The 15,296-nt window shown below is 35.3% G+C and overlaps 4 protein-coding genes across 5 annotated transcripts; all 4 read right to left on the bottom strand.

Annotated features, from left to right (window-relative positions):
* Positions 1-229: 229 nt before the first annotated feature.
* On the bottom strand, positions 230-4,116 carry LOC105970117 (serine hydroxymethyltransferase 7). Its single transcript, XM_012994910.2, has 4 exons — positions 2,587-4,116; positions 1,595-2,000; positions 815-916; positions 230-702 (listed from the first exon to the last, which is right to left on the bottom strand). The coding sequence occupies exons 1-4, from the start codon at positions 3,646-3,648 to the stop codon at positions 479-481; spliced, it is 1,794 nt and encodes a 597-aa protein (XP_012850364.1). The 5' UTR covers positions 3,649-4,116; the 3' UTR covers positions 230-478.
* A 463-nt stretch (positions 4,117-4,579) lies between these two features.
* Positions 4,580-7,807, bottom strand: LOC105969961 (uncharacterized). 2 transcript variants are annotated; one of them, XM_012994730.2, is made up of 5 exons: positions 7,441-7,807; positions 5,721-5,917; positions 5,266-5,367; positions 5,032-5,083; positions 4,580-4,914 (listed from the first exon to the last, which is right to left on the bottom strand). In XM_012994730.2, the coding sequence occupies exons 1-5, from the start codon at positions 7,661-7,663 to the stop codon at positions 4,775-4,777; spliced, it is 714 nt and encodes a 237-aa protein (XP_012850184.2). In that variant the 5' UTR covers positions 7,664-7,807; the 3' UTR covers positions 4,580-4,774. The 2 variants fall into 2 exon arrangements, with proteins under 2 accessions (XP_012850184.2, XP_088681299.1); XM_088825173.1 differs by having other exon boundaries at positions 5,190-5,367; positions 7,441-7,793.
* A 1,545-nt stretch (positions 7,808-9,352) lies between these two features.
* LOC105969954 (uncharacterized) lies at positions 9,353-11,802 on the bottom strand. The gene is made up of 5 exons (XM_012994725.2): positions 11,047-11,802; positions 10,700-10,896; positions 10,216-10,317; positions 9,846-9,897; positions 9,353-9,743 (listed from the first exon to the last, which is right to left on the bottom strand). Exons 1-5 carry the CDS (start codon positions 11,330-11,332, stop codon positions 9,604-9,606), a joined length of 777 nt encoding a protein of 258 aa, XP_012850179.1. The 5' UTR covers positions 11,333-11,802; the 3' UTR covers positions 9,353-9,603.
* A 743-nt stretch (positions 11,803-12,545) lies between these two features.
* On the bottom strand, positions 12,546-15,165 carry LOC105969919 (uncharacterized). Its single transcript, XM_012994691.2, has 5 exons — positions 14,655-15,165; positions 13,662-13,867; positions 13,460-13,558; positions 13,194-13,245; positions 12,546-13,035 (listed from the first exon to the last, which is right to left on the bottom strand). The coding sequence occupies exons 1-5, from the start codon at positions 14,959-14,961 to the stop codon at positions 12,896-12,898; spliced, it is 804 nt and encodes a 267-aa protein (XP_012850145.1). The 5' UTR covers positions 14,962-15,165; the 3' UTR covers positions 12,546-12,895.
* Positions 15,166-15,296: the final 131 nt, after the last annotated feature.

Consider the following 15,296-nt stretch of genomic DNA (forward strand, 5'->3'; position numbering starts at 1 on the left):
CAGCTAGACGAGTACATGGACAAAAGCTCGAGACTTTGGGAAGCTCGCCACATGCTGAAATCGGGCATTTCTTCTATGGAGAATTACTATTCTTCCTGCACAAATATGCTATCTTTACTCGACAATCATTGCATTTTTAAACGCTCAAATTTCCGCCAGGTATATATATATATATATATATATATATATATATATATATATATATATATATATATATATATATATTAAGTTTCAAAAAAATGGTTTATTAACTCCCTGCTGAAGCTTCTCAAATGCTCTTATTTACAAACAGAAAAAACAGCATTTGGGTGAATATATAATTCTGTTTAATAATAATATCCATGAACAGTACAAACATAAATTCACCTCTAACATAAAATATAAACCCTAATCACCTAAATAGACAAGACAACAAAACTTCACTATGGTGTTTTTTCGAGCGGAAGTATTTCTTTTCCAAAACCTCCACGGCAAAAAATTATCCATCAATTCCCGGCATGGCGAACTGTGAACTGAAGCTTTCTACTCGTGCACGGAGTTCGACAATTTCTTTGTTGTTCTCAAGCCCCTTTAAGAATGATTTCGGCACTTTGCCGTGTTCTCTCTGCACGGTACTTGCAATCTGAGCAGCTCTAAGAAGAAATTCAGCCATCGTCTCAAAATCAGCCTCGACACAGCCTCTCGTTGTCATTGCAGGCGTACCTTAAAAAAATAAAAAATTAAATGAAAACCATCACTATTGGCCAATGCATAAGTCACTCAATAAAGTAAATAATTCATCTATTTAACAGCAGAAGACAAAAATGTTACATACCAATCCTTACGCCTCCCGGAGTTATATTGCCATTGTCATCAAATATTGTGACTTTATTGAGAGTAATGTAACACAACTCGCAAACCTTCTCCAAATTTTTACCTATACATCACAAATTGTACATGTGGTTAATACATACTCAAAGGCAGAAGCTAATGCTAACCAATACATAAACCAAATGAATCGTGAATTTAACATACTTCAAGAAATGCATGGATTCAAGACCTTGTTAACATAAATGCATTGCAGAAAAATAAACAAAGAAACAAATCACTGATACAACTAAAAATAATATTCAAAAAAAAGATTGGTCACATATTTATTCGGGTTTATTTTAGTCACACTTATAAGGTACGATATGAAACCAAAACATAGATATGTGCCAGGCTGCAGATAAGCATTTGGGCTGTCGTCCGACAAGGTATACATAATTTTTATTTTTTTTAACAGCAACAAAGTATACATAATATTGGTTAGGATAAATATTAGTAAAAATATTATTGGTTAGAATAAACGATACATCACACCTTTTCGAATGAAGTAAATGCCTACTGAGTTAAAATATCAATGTCCCTAATAGATGATAACTCGCTGTGATAGCTAACAAAATGTTTAATAACTCAGCAGAAAACTAGCATACAAAACCATTAGAACTTATCTTTCACAGTTCCAAGCATTACGAATTGATAAACTGGTAGTAGCCATAATGCATCGATATTCAAAAACCTAGATAACTTGAAAAAACCAATCAACTCGTAGTTAAACGGAGAAGTAACTTGCCTGTCAATCCAAGATTTCTTAGATCCCAAAGTAAGAGATGATTATCGGTGCCTCCAGTAACCAATCTGCAATTTCTTCTTAGTAAAGCCGATGCTAAAGCCTGAGCATTTCTCTTAACATGTTGCATATAAGTCTTGTACTCAGGACTAGCCACTTGCTTCAGTGCTATTGCCAATGCCGCAATGTGATTATTGTGTGGGCCACCCTGCAATGCTGGGAAAACAGCAAAATTTATTTTTTCCTCAAAATCGTATCGATCACTGGCATCTCCTTGAGTCAACAGCATGCCTCTCTTCTTCGGCTTTTGACCCTTCCTGAAAAAAATAATTCCTCCCCTAGGACCTCGAAGACTCTTGTGCGTTGTTGAGGTAACAATATCACAATAGTCAAAAGGGCTTGCACACTCCTGCATTAAAAAATAAAAAATAAAAACATAAAAAATTATATGTCGTCATATCAATAACTCAAATATCCAAGAAGAAAAACAACTTTGGCAAAGTACTTGAATGCAGGCACGATAACTATGTGGTAAGCAAACACATTGACAAACTCTCATTTCACCAAATTTTAATAAGCTCGAAGAATGGATATTTTTTTGCACGACACAGTAAATTAGTTCAAATGCAGAACTTGGAATGCGTTACCAATACGTGTGCAGCATGGTTTTAAGGTTAGAATCACGTACATTGTACACATTTTTATTTTCGAAGGAAATAAATTCTTTTGTACACGGGAATTAGCATATAAACATAAAAGTAGATTATCTTTCCAAAAGTTAATTATGAAACCATCACCACATCAACCAAAAAGCAGCAACCATGTGAACAAAGGTTAAGACAACCAAGCGTGACTGAACAAATGTATGGCATTAGCATAATAAACATACAGCTTAAAAAGGTCACAAAATACAGTACAAAAACCAAACCAGAACAAGATAAATTCAGGCAGAACACTATCAACACCACCACAAACAATTCACCAAGATTTTTCACCTTCGCAGCAATAAGTCCGCTAGTCTGAGCCATGTCACAAAGCAAAACCGCACCACACTTGTCCGCTATCTGTCTAAATCTTGCGTAATCCCACTCCCGAGGATACGAACTCCCACCACAAATCAATATCTTGGGGCGGAAATCGAGAGCCTTCTCCTCAAGCTTATCATAGTCCACATACCCCGTCTGAGGGTTCACCTTATACGGTAGACTCTCAAAGAATATAGATGCACCCGAAACTTTCCTCCCATTGGGCAAATAACAACCATGGCTCGTATTCCCTCCAGAGGGTGTGTCCAACCCCATTATCCTATCTCCTGGCAGCAAAATCCCAGTATATACAGCGAAATTGGCAGACGTACACGAGTAAGGCTGTACATTCACACCCCAGCTATCGGAATCGAGGCTGAAAGCAGCTAGTGCGCGCTCGCAACAGAGAGATTCAATCTGATCTATGTAATGATTTCCACCGTAGTATCGGGCACCGGGCATACCTTCAGAGTATTTATTAGTTAAATGGCTTCCTAATGCCTCCATCACAGCTTTGCAAACGAAATTCTCCGAGGCGATTAATTCGATTCCTTTGAACTGCCTCTGCTTCTCGTTCTCCATGATTTTGAAAATATCTGGATCGGCATTTTGAAGGGTTTGGTTCCCCCATAGCCTGACTGCGTTCCTCCGTGACTCAATCTCCTTCGAAGAAACCCTAACTCCCTTTGAGGAGGAACATGACGTCACGGTGGTGGAGGAGGAGGAGACTGAATCGGCGTCGCGCCTCCGCTTTAGAGTCATGGAGTGACCTAAAATTCGAAACTCCTCTTCCACGTATGCTTCCTCGTCCGCCTCCTCACGGTGGCGATTCTCCGTTTGCTGGTCCATCAATTGGAGTGGAGTCGACGGCGGAGGGTGGGAAGGTTCTCGAGACCTCGACTCGATCTGGAATGAAATCGAATCGTCGGCGATCCTCGCACCCCTGTTGTTATTCAACGGCGGCGGCGACGAAACGTGAGATAGAAACCCTAACGATAGACCGCCATTCCCCGGCGGTTGAGTCAAATCCATTTCTCACAACCAACAGAAGAAAGGGCAAACAGCTGATTTTAGCTCTCTCTTACCAACAGAAATAAAACCTAGAGAGAGAAAAAAAAATCCGACGAAGCTGAGAGAATCAACGGAGTCGACGGCAAACACAGGAAGACAAACAACGGCGTACGGTTGAACGACAAGAGCAAGCGGCGGCGGCGGCGGCGGCGGCGGTTATGGCACCGGCGACGGAAACATCCATGGAAAATACTAATATACTATGTGGCCGGATTTTTTTATTTTTTTTTATTGCTTGGGAATAATTGGGTTTGCTCGGAAATGTGAATATTTTATTATTATATGATGATATAATAAATTAATTAAAAAAATATAAATTGGGAATAATATGAGTTTTTATATGAGGAGAGGATGGGATGAAAGTGGACGGTGGGGGGAGATTCCCGGTGTGATGAAATCGATGATTAATACGGTGGGAATTGGCTGTTTGTGGACCCAATTGTAATTAGAATCATTTATATATTGATAAATTACAACCACCTCCCCAGGTAAATTTTTGTTACTCAAAAGCCCCTTTATTTTTAACAAATTACATACAGCCCCCTGTAACTTGTAAATTTCGTACATCTACCCCTACAAAAGGGTGTCAATATAATTATGTAATAGGAGGGATTTTTTTTTTTCTTTTTTAATTAGACCTTAGATCAAGGGGGCGCTTGTAATTTACCATTTATATATTTCCGGTTTTCAATTGTCTTAAGCACATATAGAGAATAATTTTCCAAAATACAGATGCTCAATATTTATTTTTTTATGTACAGTGTAAATACTAAATACTAATGCAGAGTCGCATTCATTACTTAACGAGTTTATTCGATTTTTTTTAAATTTAATAAATTGTATTTGAAGTTAGTTTGATTACTAATCGAAGTGGTTCGACTTTGAAATGAACTTAATGGAACAAAACCTAAATCGAACTCGAATAACTCAACTCTCTTAGCAATGAGGCTACATTCATTTATACAAAGTGACTCCAAACACCAACTTCTCACAAGACTCTCATATGTAATTCTCTACAAAGTCAAAAAGTTTCTAAGGTCAAAGTCAACAGAATTCTAAAGTCAAAGTCAAAGTCAACAGATTATTTTCAATCGTTCTGTGCCTCCAAGTCAACCATTTCCCTAACACGTCTTTGACGCCTTCCATGGAGATAAATGGCAGCCAAAGACACAATCAAATAGGCGACGAAGGCCGAGCGGTCGAACAAGAAATGGATGTTTCGTTCACCTGTAGTAGAACATAGACATCATAAGTTTGGATTAAAGAAAGAAACAAATGTACTTTAGCAGAATGTTTTAATTCTTAAACGATTAAAACGGAGTACTTTAATCGGATCGAAAGTACCTATTCGGAGGAAATCAAAGGGAATGATTGAGTAAACCGCTCCAAGGATCATCTGCAACATTCATTCAGAATCCACCGAACCAAAAGAAAAAATTAAAAGGAAAATCCATATCAGAATCTTGGAAAATCGTCTTATGAGTAATCGGTAAAGTACGTACGAAAAAATTGACTACAAAAACGCAATCCTGCTGTGGAAGAAGCATATGTGAAAACTAAGTCGTTGATGAACTTAACTGCAAGTATTCGTAGGTCATTGAGAAGAGCAAGCTGCCTTTCGCCATTCAATACCTCGCGGCACCTTCGCTTTATGTACAGTGGAATAGCCATGCGAAGTTTCTGTCGAAACAGAAGAAAAAGAGATGTCACATATTTTGGAGACGATTGAAATAGTAATGGATGTCAACAAAAAATCGAAGAAATCGAAAAATTACATAAGTCAGGGATGCTTCAAATTGTACATCATCTAAACACTATGCACATCAGTTATCCAAGACTTCGTTAATTATATCAACGAAAAGAAAATGTCGAACATCTTAAAACACAAAACGAGCATCGCGTATATTTAAACATTTCCAAGTTAAACAGTAGAGGGATATTTGATGCCAGCTAATACGGTCCACCATCATACTACTCAATTTCAGTTTGTGCACCAAAAAAAAAAAACAATAATTAAAAATACATCAACGTACCAGCATAAATCCAGAAAAGCCTCCGACATATAAGTTGTTATATTCATCAACACTCTGTAAGACCTTGCGAGTTTCGACTTCAAGCATGTCATACAGTGATGCCTCGGGAATCAATTTCGTTATTCGCTGGGAGCACATTGGACACTTGCACATCTGAGATGCATAACTAAAGTTCCACAGCTGCAAAATGCACTTTCCTGGAACACAAAAAACTATACTCAGAAAATTAAATTAAAAAAAAAAATAGAGAGTATAATAATGGGAATATTTTAAGGCATAAAACTAAAAGCCTCCAAGAATGACAAAACCGAAATTCCCTTTGCTTTTCACAAAATTCCAGAAATGACCAAAGAAGATCTTTTTTTCCAATAAAGACCACTGAGGTTAAAGAAATGAATGCAATACAAAGACATATATATATAAATATTTTATTTTATTATAAATTTCTCTTGATTTTACGAGCCTCTTCTGGTCTATTAAAACCATACGGATTCTTTCCACAACTTAAGCTCAGAGAAGATAGATATAGGAGAGCTTTTCTTGCTGACCAACTCCCCAGTTCATTAGGCAACACGATACGACACTAGCAATTGCTCTCTCACTCTCTCTAACACACACACACACACAGACAAACATCTTACTATACTCAAACTCACTAAAAGTTTCTAAATGAAATTCTTCCAGCTACATCAGTCAAACACAAGTCCATTACATGATGCCCTGCCCTAGTATACATGAATCACATAATTAAAAGTTAAAAAATTAAAAATTAAAAATTAAAAATTAAAAATTAAAAAGTAAAAAGAGAAAAGTAAAAAGAGAAAAGGCAAAAAAAAATCATCAGTAGGAACTAGGCAGACAAGACACGAGAAAAATATATCATGCGTTTTCCACCATAATATAAAGCCGCAGGCCCGCAGATGAGTCTACATAGCCTGCCGAATACGTCTAAAAGAAAATTTACTGCTCAGCGGCAATGCTCAATAAACCATAAACTAATTTAGCATAAAAAAATTTGATTGTCAAGTATACCAAGTTCAAGAAAGACTAATTGCATCAACAGCAGCATAGAGATGTTGGGTAAACGGTCTTCTAATATTTAACATTCTGTTCAATCCCAGAAGCAGAGAATAATACTAAGGATGCTCAAATTTAGTCCATTTGCTTTTAACAAAATTCAAGGAATGATCAATGAAAATCTTCTTCCAATAAAGGCATCTTTATACTTCAAAACCAATCAAGCTTCCATATTTTATTTTATTTTAACCGGATCTTACGAGCCTCTCGTGGATCGTGTATTAAACATACAGATTCTTTTCATGACTTTAAGTTCAGAGAAAGAATAGATAAGAGGGCTTTTCTTGCTGACCTATCCCAGAGTTCACGAGGCAACACAATACGGTGCTTGCAATTGCTCTCGATCTCTCACACAAACATCTAGCTATACTCAGCCTCATTCGTCGATACTAACAATTTCTAAGAGAATTTTAAACTTCAAATTTTCTAAAATTTTCCAGCTACAATATCAGTCAGAACACGAATCCGTTACATAATGCTCTGCCCTATTATACAAGCATGTAATTAAAATTTAAAAAAAAAAAAAAAAAAAATTAAAAATCATCACTACGCAGACAAAATTATGAACAGCAAACACAAGTCTGTAAAATACTATGAACAGTCTACAACTACAAAAAAAAAAAAAAAAAAAAAAAAATCTCACCGCAATACCAGTGGCCACACGGCGCCGTCTTGCATGGAACCTCAAAAATGCCGAAGCAGATCGGGCATACGTCATCGGCCGGGGGTTTCCCGATCAACGCCCCTTTCCTTTCTTCCTCGGCGAACGCCGCCGCACTCGCCGGCGGCATTCCACCTTTGGCAGCGGCAACTGTTTCTTCCTCAGTAGACGGAGCCGCCGTTTCTCCTCCGGTCGGGGTTTTCATTTTGCTTCGAGAAAATGAAATGGTGTGAATGTGGTTTTTGCATTGTACGGTAGGGTTTTGATCGATCGGCCGTTAAGGCACGATTAGCAGCCGTATTATTGTTAATCGTGTGATTATCACTGTGGATTAGTGGGTGATTATAACTGGTAATTATGCTGGGTGATGGTGGTTTATATAGCCGTACGGCAAGGAATTATAAACTTTAAATAATCACCCCCTTTGCGTTAGGCGCGTTTCCGATCATGTAACTAATTTAAAAATATTAAGATATATTTTGTATTTATATAATAATTAATTATGAAATAATAAAAATATAATTTCATATGACAATTAAAGCACGTGACACTTGGGGTCTCATAAAGTAAAGGAGCACGTTTCTTATTAATATGTATTTTTATAGTAACGAAAAAGTTCAAAAATAAATTTACACTCAATCACTACTTTTGAATCATGATAGCTAAATCACATAGTAGTGTTTGACTTTTTAATTAAAAAAATTAAATATTCTTTGGTTAGGATTGACATATGAACTCATGATGACATTACAGTCGGACATTTTAGTAAAATTAAAAAGCAAAAATTAAGCAAAACAAAACTAATTTTAAATGAAAATATTAGGAACATAAGGTAAAAAAATAAGGCACTTATAAACTCTCAACCCTATCACAATATATATATATAATCAACAAAGGGTAAAAATGGCATAAAAAAAGGCAAACACTGTAATGAATGTTGGTAATAAGAAAATCAAAAGGTGACATCAGTATATTTAAACATAATGCAAACAATTAAGAGTATATGGTACGTTTTGTAATTGAGGGATATAAACTGAACTTTGCCCTATATTTTTATAGTAACAATGTAAACAAACTAGTTTAAAAATAAATTTACACTCAATCACTAATTTTCATGATAGTAGTGTTTGACTTTTGCAGCATCAATTGAAATCGTTCCTAAAAAAATGTGTAATTATTAAAATTGTAAATATGCATTTATAAACTATTAAGATTCATATATATATATATATATATATATATATATATATATATATATATATATTTCTTATATATTTTGTATAAATTTATTTAAGTAAATATTTAATCAACTACTGATTTGCAGTTGATTATCAAAGCATATAAAGAATTAAATTAAAAAAAAAAACTAAAAAGTCTAATGATTTACTACCAAAGAGTAGCATTTCAATATTTTTGAAATTACAAAACTAGCCCAAAAAGTTTTGGTAGGTGTCCATGAGTTTCATGTCTAATAAACATTTACAATTATTAAATATTTAAATCAATTTACCAACCAACCACCTCTAATCTTGGAAAATTAATTTCCTCACCCATCAGACTAGACACGGGTCTGGGCCGGGTCCGAATCGGATTTTCAAAAAAAAAAAATTTATTTTTAAATATAAATAAACTAAAATTTGAAATCAGTTGGGCCAGGTCTGGGTCGGTTCCTGTTCGGTTCCGGGTCCACCCGCCAAAAGTAGCCGTTGGATTTAATAAAAAGATTGAATTCGGTCGATCAGGTCGGGTCCGGAATATAGCTGTTAATTTTTTTAAATTTGGGTGGTCGGGTCCGGGTCTCCGGGTTCATTGTCGGGTCGGGGCAAAACGGACCCATGGCCGTGTCCTCATAAGACAGTAAGCAGTCAAAAGAACAAAACTAATACAACAAAACTTCTACACAAAAATCCACAGTGCTCCAACATATATATATACATGGGCATACATTTGCTAATTTCCGAAACAAAAAGAAGCAACATTTGTAACTGTTACCGGAGATTCTCTTTCTACAAATTCGAAAACACAGATTTTTCGACATTCATTTGTACTAAGGCGACGTAAAAAAAAAAAAAAAACAAAACAAAAAACTCCGCATAAGCCAAAAAATCTAGCCATTTTTTTTTCTATTGAAGTGCAGAAACTTTTTCAATTGCGCTCGGCCTGCAAGTCAGCCAGTTCTCTAAGATTTCGGAGGCGCCTTCGACGAAGATAAAGGCGAACAAGAAACACCGTGAGTGTGAGTGCACATGCAGTACCCTCCAACACATAATTGACGTTTAGTCCACCTGTACAACATACACGCAATAAGAGATAAAGAAAGATAAGTACTTAAAGCAAAACATTAATTCTAAAACAAATTAAAACTAAGCGAATCGGATCGAACGTACCTATTCTGAGGAAGTCAAAGGGGATGAACGAGTACAGCAATCCAAAGAACATCTGCACAGAATAAAAATACCAACATTCACTAAGAATCCATCAATAACAAAATCTTGGAATGAACATATATATATATATATATATATATATATATATATATATTCTTTTTATATTATTTTAATTTATTATTATTTTTTTTTAAACTATTCGAAAGCTACAATCCAAGTATTTGATTTTTTTTCACATGTACAAAATTCCAATAGAAACCAGTAAAATATGTAACGAAAAATTGGGTACAAAAACACAAATCTTCTGTCGAAAAGCAAGTCAGTATTTCTTGTCCCTTCATAATTTTGCCAAATGTTAAATGAACTTAACTGCAATTAAGCGCATGTCACTGAGAATAACAGCAGGTTCGTCGTCATCCAACATCCGACGGAACCTTCTCTTCATGCACAATGTTACAGCAAAAAGAAGTTTCTGTGAAAAAAACAGAAGAAAAAAGAGATGTCAAAGATCTTAGAGAAGAGGGTTCATATGATACTACTAATCGATGCTATCGAAAATGTACAAAATCAAAATCACTTTCATTCAACAACACCACTTTCTTTACCAAAAAGTGTTCATTCCACTAATCCAATACTTTTGAAAACTTACGAGTTGTACCTGACGTTGTCGGAGTTGTACAAGTGAAGTTGACAACATAACAGCAATCACCAAAAAAGCATGTATTGATTACATATAAACAATTTCATTAATTTCACATTAGGCATAATAGAAAAAAATACGAGAACCGAAAAGCCATCTCTAATACTTTGCAAATATCTTCAAATCGGTTATTGATAGAAATGCATCTACGTACCGTCGTCAATCCAGAAATGCCTCCCAAATGTAAGCGGTTATATTCATCAACATTCTGCAAAATTTTACGAATCTCGACTTCCCGTTTCTGATACAATGACGCCTCGGCCGTCAACTTCGTTATGCGCTGCGAGCACATAGGACACTTGCACGGCCGAAACGAATAACAAAAGTTCCAGTACTGCAAGATACAATTCCCTATCGAACACGGAAAAATATATTATAATTAGAAAATTAAGAAAACGGAGGGTAAATCGCATAAGAAATTAATTTAATTACAATGTAGAATACCTAATTAATAAATAAATCAATAAATAGAAATTTTCACAACTAAGAAAAAAATCTCACCGCAGTACCAGTGGCCACAAGGCCCCCTGCACGGAACATCAAAATCCCCAAAGCAAATAGGGCATACGTCATCAGTCGGCGGTTTTTCCATCAACGCCCTTCTCCTCTCTTCCTCGGCCGCCGCCGCCGCCAGAGGCGGCGGCGGCATTTCACCTATCACGGCAACTGTTTCGGCGGCCGCCGTTTCTCGTCCTACACCACTCGTCTCTCCGGTCCGGTGCAAACTCGGTTCCGGATTCGGGTTGGCAATTCGGGTCCGGGAGAAGAACCGGGTCAGGGTTTTCATTTTTTTTTTCTTCGACTGAATTGAAAATTGAAGCGGTTTGTGATCAGAAAAAAAAAAAAAAATTGTGTGCTAGGGTTTGGTTTTCCGTCGATCGAATTCAAGGCACCATTAATACAATCCGAACTCCTCTTAATCTTGTCATTACCATTGTAGGTGAAAAAGAGAACTAAAAAAAAATGGCAGCTCTGCTGATTTGTGTGGAGGTTTTAGCAGGGAATAGCACCACGTTTTTCAAGAAAATATATTAATTTAAAACAAGCAAAATTGCGGAATATGGACAAAAATGATTTCGGATAATATTTTGCATTTTTTTTTTATTCTAAGGAAAAAAGAAATCGAAAAATTGAATTAAAAGTAGAAAAAATGATTTCTTGTTCATATGGACTAACTGTTGATATGGATTTTGATTCACGCAAAGTTGATGTTTGTGAGTGTGAGTAGAAAATGGGGCCGAAAAAATGACCTGAATCAAAGACTTTCGAAACACGTTGTCTTTTATCCTATTGAAAAAGAAAAAGAAAATAAAAAAATTAAAATTAAAATTGGAAACGAAAAAAAACAGTCGAAAAAAAAATGAAATCGGAAATCGAAAAATCGAAGAAGCTGGAATCCACATCTATGGTATTTTAGTCTTCGATTTCAAATCGATTGTGTTGGTTTTGTGTAGCACGGACACTGTAACATGGATACGATGAAACGGGAAACTTCGTTTTTAAAAAAGATGGATACTGGAACGTGGGGAAACATGTAAATAGTAAAAATATAGGCGTATAGTAATAATTTCTGAAAAATATTATAATATTATCGTCAATGATATATTTGTATAAACAAGTTATATATAGTTTGCAAGTTACAATCCGAATTATCATTTTCATTTCACAAATTACGTTTGGAGCATATAAATTTATTTTAGTATGGAATTAGTATCTATAGAAAATATTAAAAGAAAACAGGAAGTGAAAATGAAAACATAAGATTTAAGTTTTTTTCAAGCGCAAACAATTTCGAGTCTTTATTTAAACATGTTTTGAAAAGAAAAAGATTGTGGAAATGCAACTACTTTTTCATTATTATTATAGATGTCCCCGAATCTTTTAAATATTTATAGAAACAGCCCTGAAACGTTTCCGAAAGGTATCATGACATTTGGTTTCTGAAACGCTTTCAAAACGTGGAAACGCGTGTGTACAAAAGTTTCCGTGAGTCGTTAGTATTGTTAAATTGTTTAAATATATTAAAAATGCAAAATGCAAAATGCACAAAAGTATGATCAAAAGGTATAAAGTAAAATATGAACTCTACCAAATACAATGGGGTAAACCACACCCCATTCTGCTATATTTACATTGAACTTCCAATTTCTGCTTTGCTTCTTAAAGAGCATATATATATACATGCAGAAAATAGCGAAGTAACTCCTAATAAATTATATTATTAGAAAAAAAAAAAAAAAAAAAAAAAAAACCTCACATAAAGTGGAATGGCAAACCGAAAACAGCCTTTCACACCGAACCCATAACCAATTACGGAAGAGCAATTTATCGAGAAGTGGAGCCCACTCGACTAACTATCGGATGCTTGTAGGGCCGCCAAACGCCTCACGCGCCCTCTAAGCACCCATCTATAGCCGATACCAACGAAGAATAGACATAGAATAAGTATACTAGCACCCACATCGAATGCTCTTTGAATCCCGAATCCACCTAAGTAAGAAAAGTAAATGTTAGTTCGCTAACTGCAATCAAATTATCAAGTCACAAAAAAACACAAATCACAAAGAATTTGCTATATAAAAAAATCAAGAATGCTGAATCATGCTTCTTTTCTCTAGAAACTTCTAAAGTAAAAATTAGAAAAATACCGGTAGGAATAAACTCGAACTCCCCTTTCTCGTAGAGCAAGGCCAAACACAACTGCAATAAAAAAAAAGTTCGGAGATGGGCATGTATCAAACCTTTTGAACTCAATTCAGGAAGAACCCTCGATTAATTTATAAATAGCAACTAGAATGTACAAAAACGCGACGAAGATAGAGATTAATTAGTCGAAAATTATTAGTTTCGCTAGTAAATAATTAGTTAAAAGATTCATAAATCACATTCGAACAGGTCAACATAACGAACTTACCCCAAGAAGGCGCATTACATAGTAGATGCATCTCAAACCATCGGGATCCATCAGAATTCTTAATATTCGCCCCATGAATAGAGGCATCGCTACTATTATCTGCCAAAAACATCGATCAAATCGTCACCTTATGCAATTCAATTAAATTGAAAATCGAAACCCAATGTTAATTTACTATGTATTTGTAATTAGGGAATCGTACGTGGAAAGCGCCGACGACTCCGTTGATGTAGAGGCCGTTATAGCGGTCCACTTTTTTAAGGACCTCAGCCACATTATTATCTGCTGGTATTGTAATATGATTACGAGATGTCTCGGGTTTTAGGTTAACTATCCGACAACAGCACAACGGACATTTGCATGGTTGAACCGATGATCGAAACATCCAAAACTGCAATATGCAATTTGCTGCATAAAAGAAATAAAATATGAAAGATTGAGAAAACAATGATCACTGAAAAAAATTAAGTAATGAGTAGCAAATTAAATAAGATATGTCACATTTAGCAATCAAGAGTTGCAATAAAAGCTATCTCCTCCTTATAATAACATAACATAGGGGTAAAAACATATCGAAAAATAACAAATCTCTACATATAAAAAAAAAATAATAAATAAATAACAAGTTTCTTAGAAGCCGAAAGTTATCATAAAATTTGTAACTCGGTTTACAATTTGCACTCAGTTATTAATTTTTAGGGCAAATTGTACATCACACCTGTAAATTTCTAATTTTCGCATTTCACCCCTCAAAATTTTAAAAGTAGCAAACCTTTAATGGATTAACGATCGAAATTGAGTATTTTTATTGCATCGTAGTCCCTTTAACTTTGCCCCAGTAAATGTTATTTTTTCGCTACAGGCCCCTTAAAAACACTATTTTTTTGCGCGTCGCCCCTTTTCTAGGGCAAACTGCAACCAAAATAATATCGGGAGTAACCTTTTTTGAATTTTTAGGAGAAAAGGTGCGAAAATGAAAAATTCATTGGATGAAAGTGCATCTGTCCTAATTTTTAATATCATATATTTTCCAATTAGAATTTATAATTAATTCCATGTAACAACCTCAATATAAAAAAAAATCACAACATAAACGAAAACACCAAATACTAACTAAAGTACTCCCAGTGAATTCAAAGAAATAAACGTTACAAAATAAGTAAATTATAAAATAAAAGAAAAGAAAAGAACTTGCCGCAAAACCAGTGACCACAATTAGATCTGCATGGGATGGAGAATCTGTCGAAACAGATAGGGCAAACGTCATCAACCGGTGCCTTTTCTTTATTGTAACCCCCTCCTTTAATTCCCTCCTCCCTAATTATTACCTCTTCTTCTTCTTCTACCGCCTCCCAATAATCGAAATCAGAATCGGTATCAGTATCAGAATCGAAATATTCCGTTAATTCTTGGTGGGTCCCACCACCACTCTCTTCCTCCTCTTTCACCACCATCTCCGGTGTTGTTTCTCTTACACCAATGTTGTTCTTCTTGTTCTCCATTTTTCATTACAAGATTCTTCCTTCATTCCCAACCTAAACCATTTATTAATTTTTTTCTGGACACAAATATTACAAATGAAAAAAAATTTAAATGAATATGATTCTTTTGTTTTGTCAGTTAGTGACCGAAGGCGGCAATTCACCGCAGCGAGATTTCCACTAATGCACCATTGGTGCTGACACGTTGCATCCTACGTACGCCCTATTCCCATTTTCTTTTATATATTACAAATATATATTTTTTTTCTTTTTTTTTTTTTAGTCTCTTTTCTTGGTCTTTGGATAGGAACGATATCAACTATTAATTTTTGCGGTTTTGAACCCTATAAAAAAGT

This window comes from Erythranthe guttata, chromosome 2 (genome assembly GCF_056151865.1).
Source record: "Erythranthe guttata isolate IM_541 chromosome 2, IM_541, whole genome shotgun sequence".
Lineage (NCBI taxonomy): Eukaryota > Viridiplantae > Streptophyta > Magnoliopsida > Lamiales > Phrymaceae > Erythranthe > Erythranthe guttata.

Bases quoted from the DNA above. Each gene is read 5' to 3' on its own strand.
- LOC105969954 (XM_012994725.2), bottom strand. From the start codon at position 11,332: ATGAAAACCCTGACCCGGTTCTTCTCCCGGACCCGAATTGCCAACCCG. The intron at 10,318-10,699 runs GTACGTAGATGC...TTTTTTTCACAG, and splicing joins GCATTTCTGGATTGACGACG to AAACTTCTTTTTGCTGTAAC. The intron at 9,744-9,845 runs GTACGTTCGATC...TATGTTGTACAG, and splicing joins CTTTGACTTCCTCAGAATAG to GTGGACTAAACGTCAATTAT.
- LOC105970117 (XM_012994910.2), bottom strand. From the start codon at position 3,648: ATGGATTTGACTCAACCGCCGGGGAATGGCGGTCTATCGTTAGGGTTT. The intron at 917-1,594 runs GCAAGTTACTTC...TGTGATGTATAG, and splicing joins AAGAAATCTTGGATTGACAG to GTAAAAATTTGGAGAAGGTT. The intron at 703-814 runs GTATGTAACATT...TATTTTTTTAAG, and splicing joins TCCGGGAGGCGTAAGGATTG to GTACGCCTGCAATGACAACG.
- LOC105969961 (XM_012994730.2), bottom strand. From the start codon at position 7,663: ATGAAAACCCCGACCGGAGGAGAAACGGCGGCTCCGTCTACTGAGGAA. The intron at 5,368-5,720 runs GTACGTTGATGT...CTGTTTCGACAG, and splicing joins GCTTTTCTGGATTTATGCTG to AAACTTCGCATGGCTATTCC. The intron at 4,915-5,031 runs GTACTTTCGATC...GTTCTACTACAG, and splicing joins CTTTGATTTCCTCCGAATAG to GTGAACGAAACATCCATTTC.
- LOC105969919 (XM_012994691.2), bottom strand. From the start codon at position 14,961: ATGGAGAACAAGAAGAACAACATTGGTGTAAGAGAAACAACACCGGAG. The intron at 13,246-13,459 runs GTAAGTTCGTTA...TTTTTATTGCAG, and splicing joins ATGTAATGCGCCTTCTTGGG to TTGTGTTTGGCCTTGCTCTA. The intron at 13,036-13,193 runs GTATTTTTCTAA...TTTCTTACTTAG, and splicing joins GTTCGAGTTTATTCCTACCG to GTGGATTCGGGATTCAAAGA.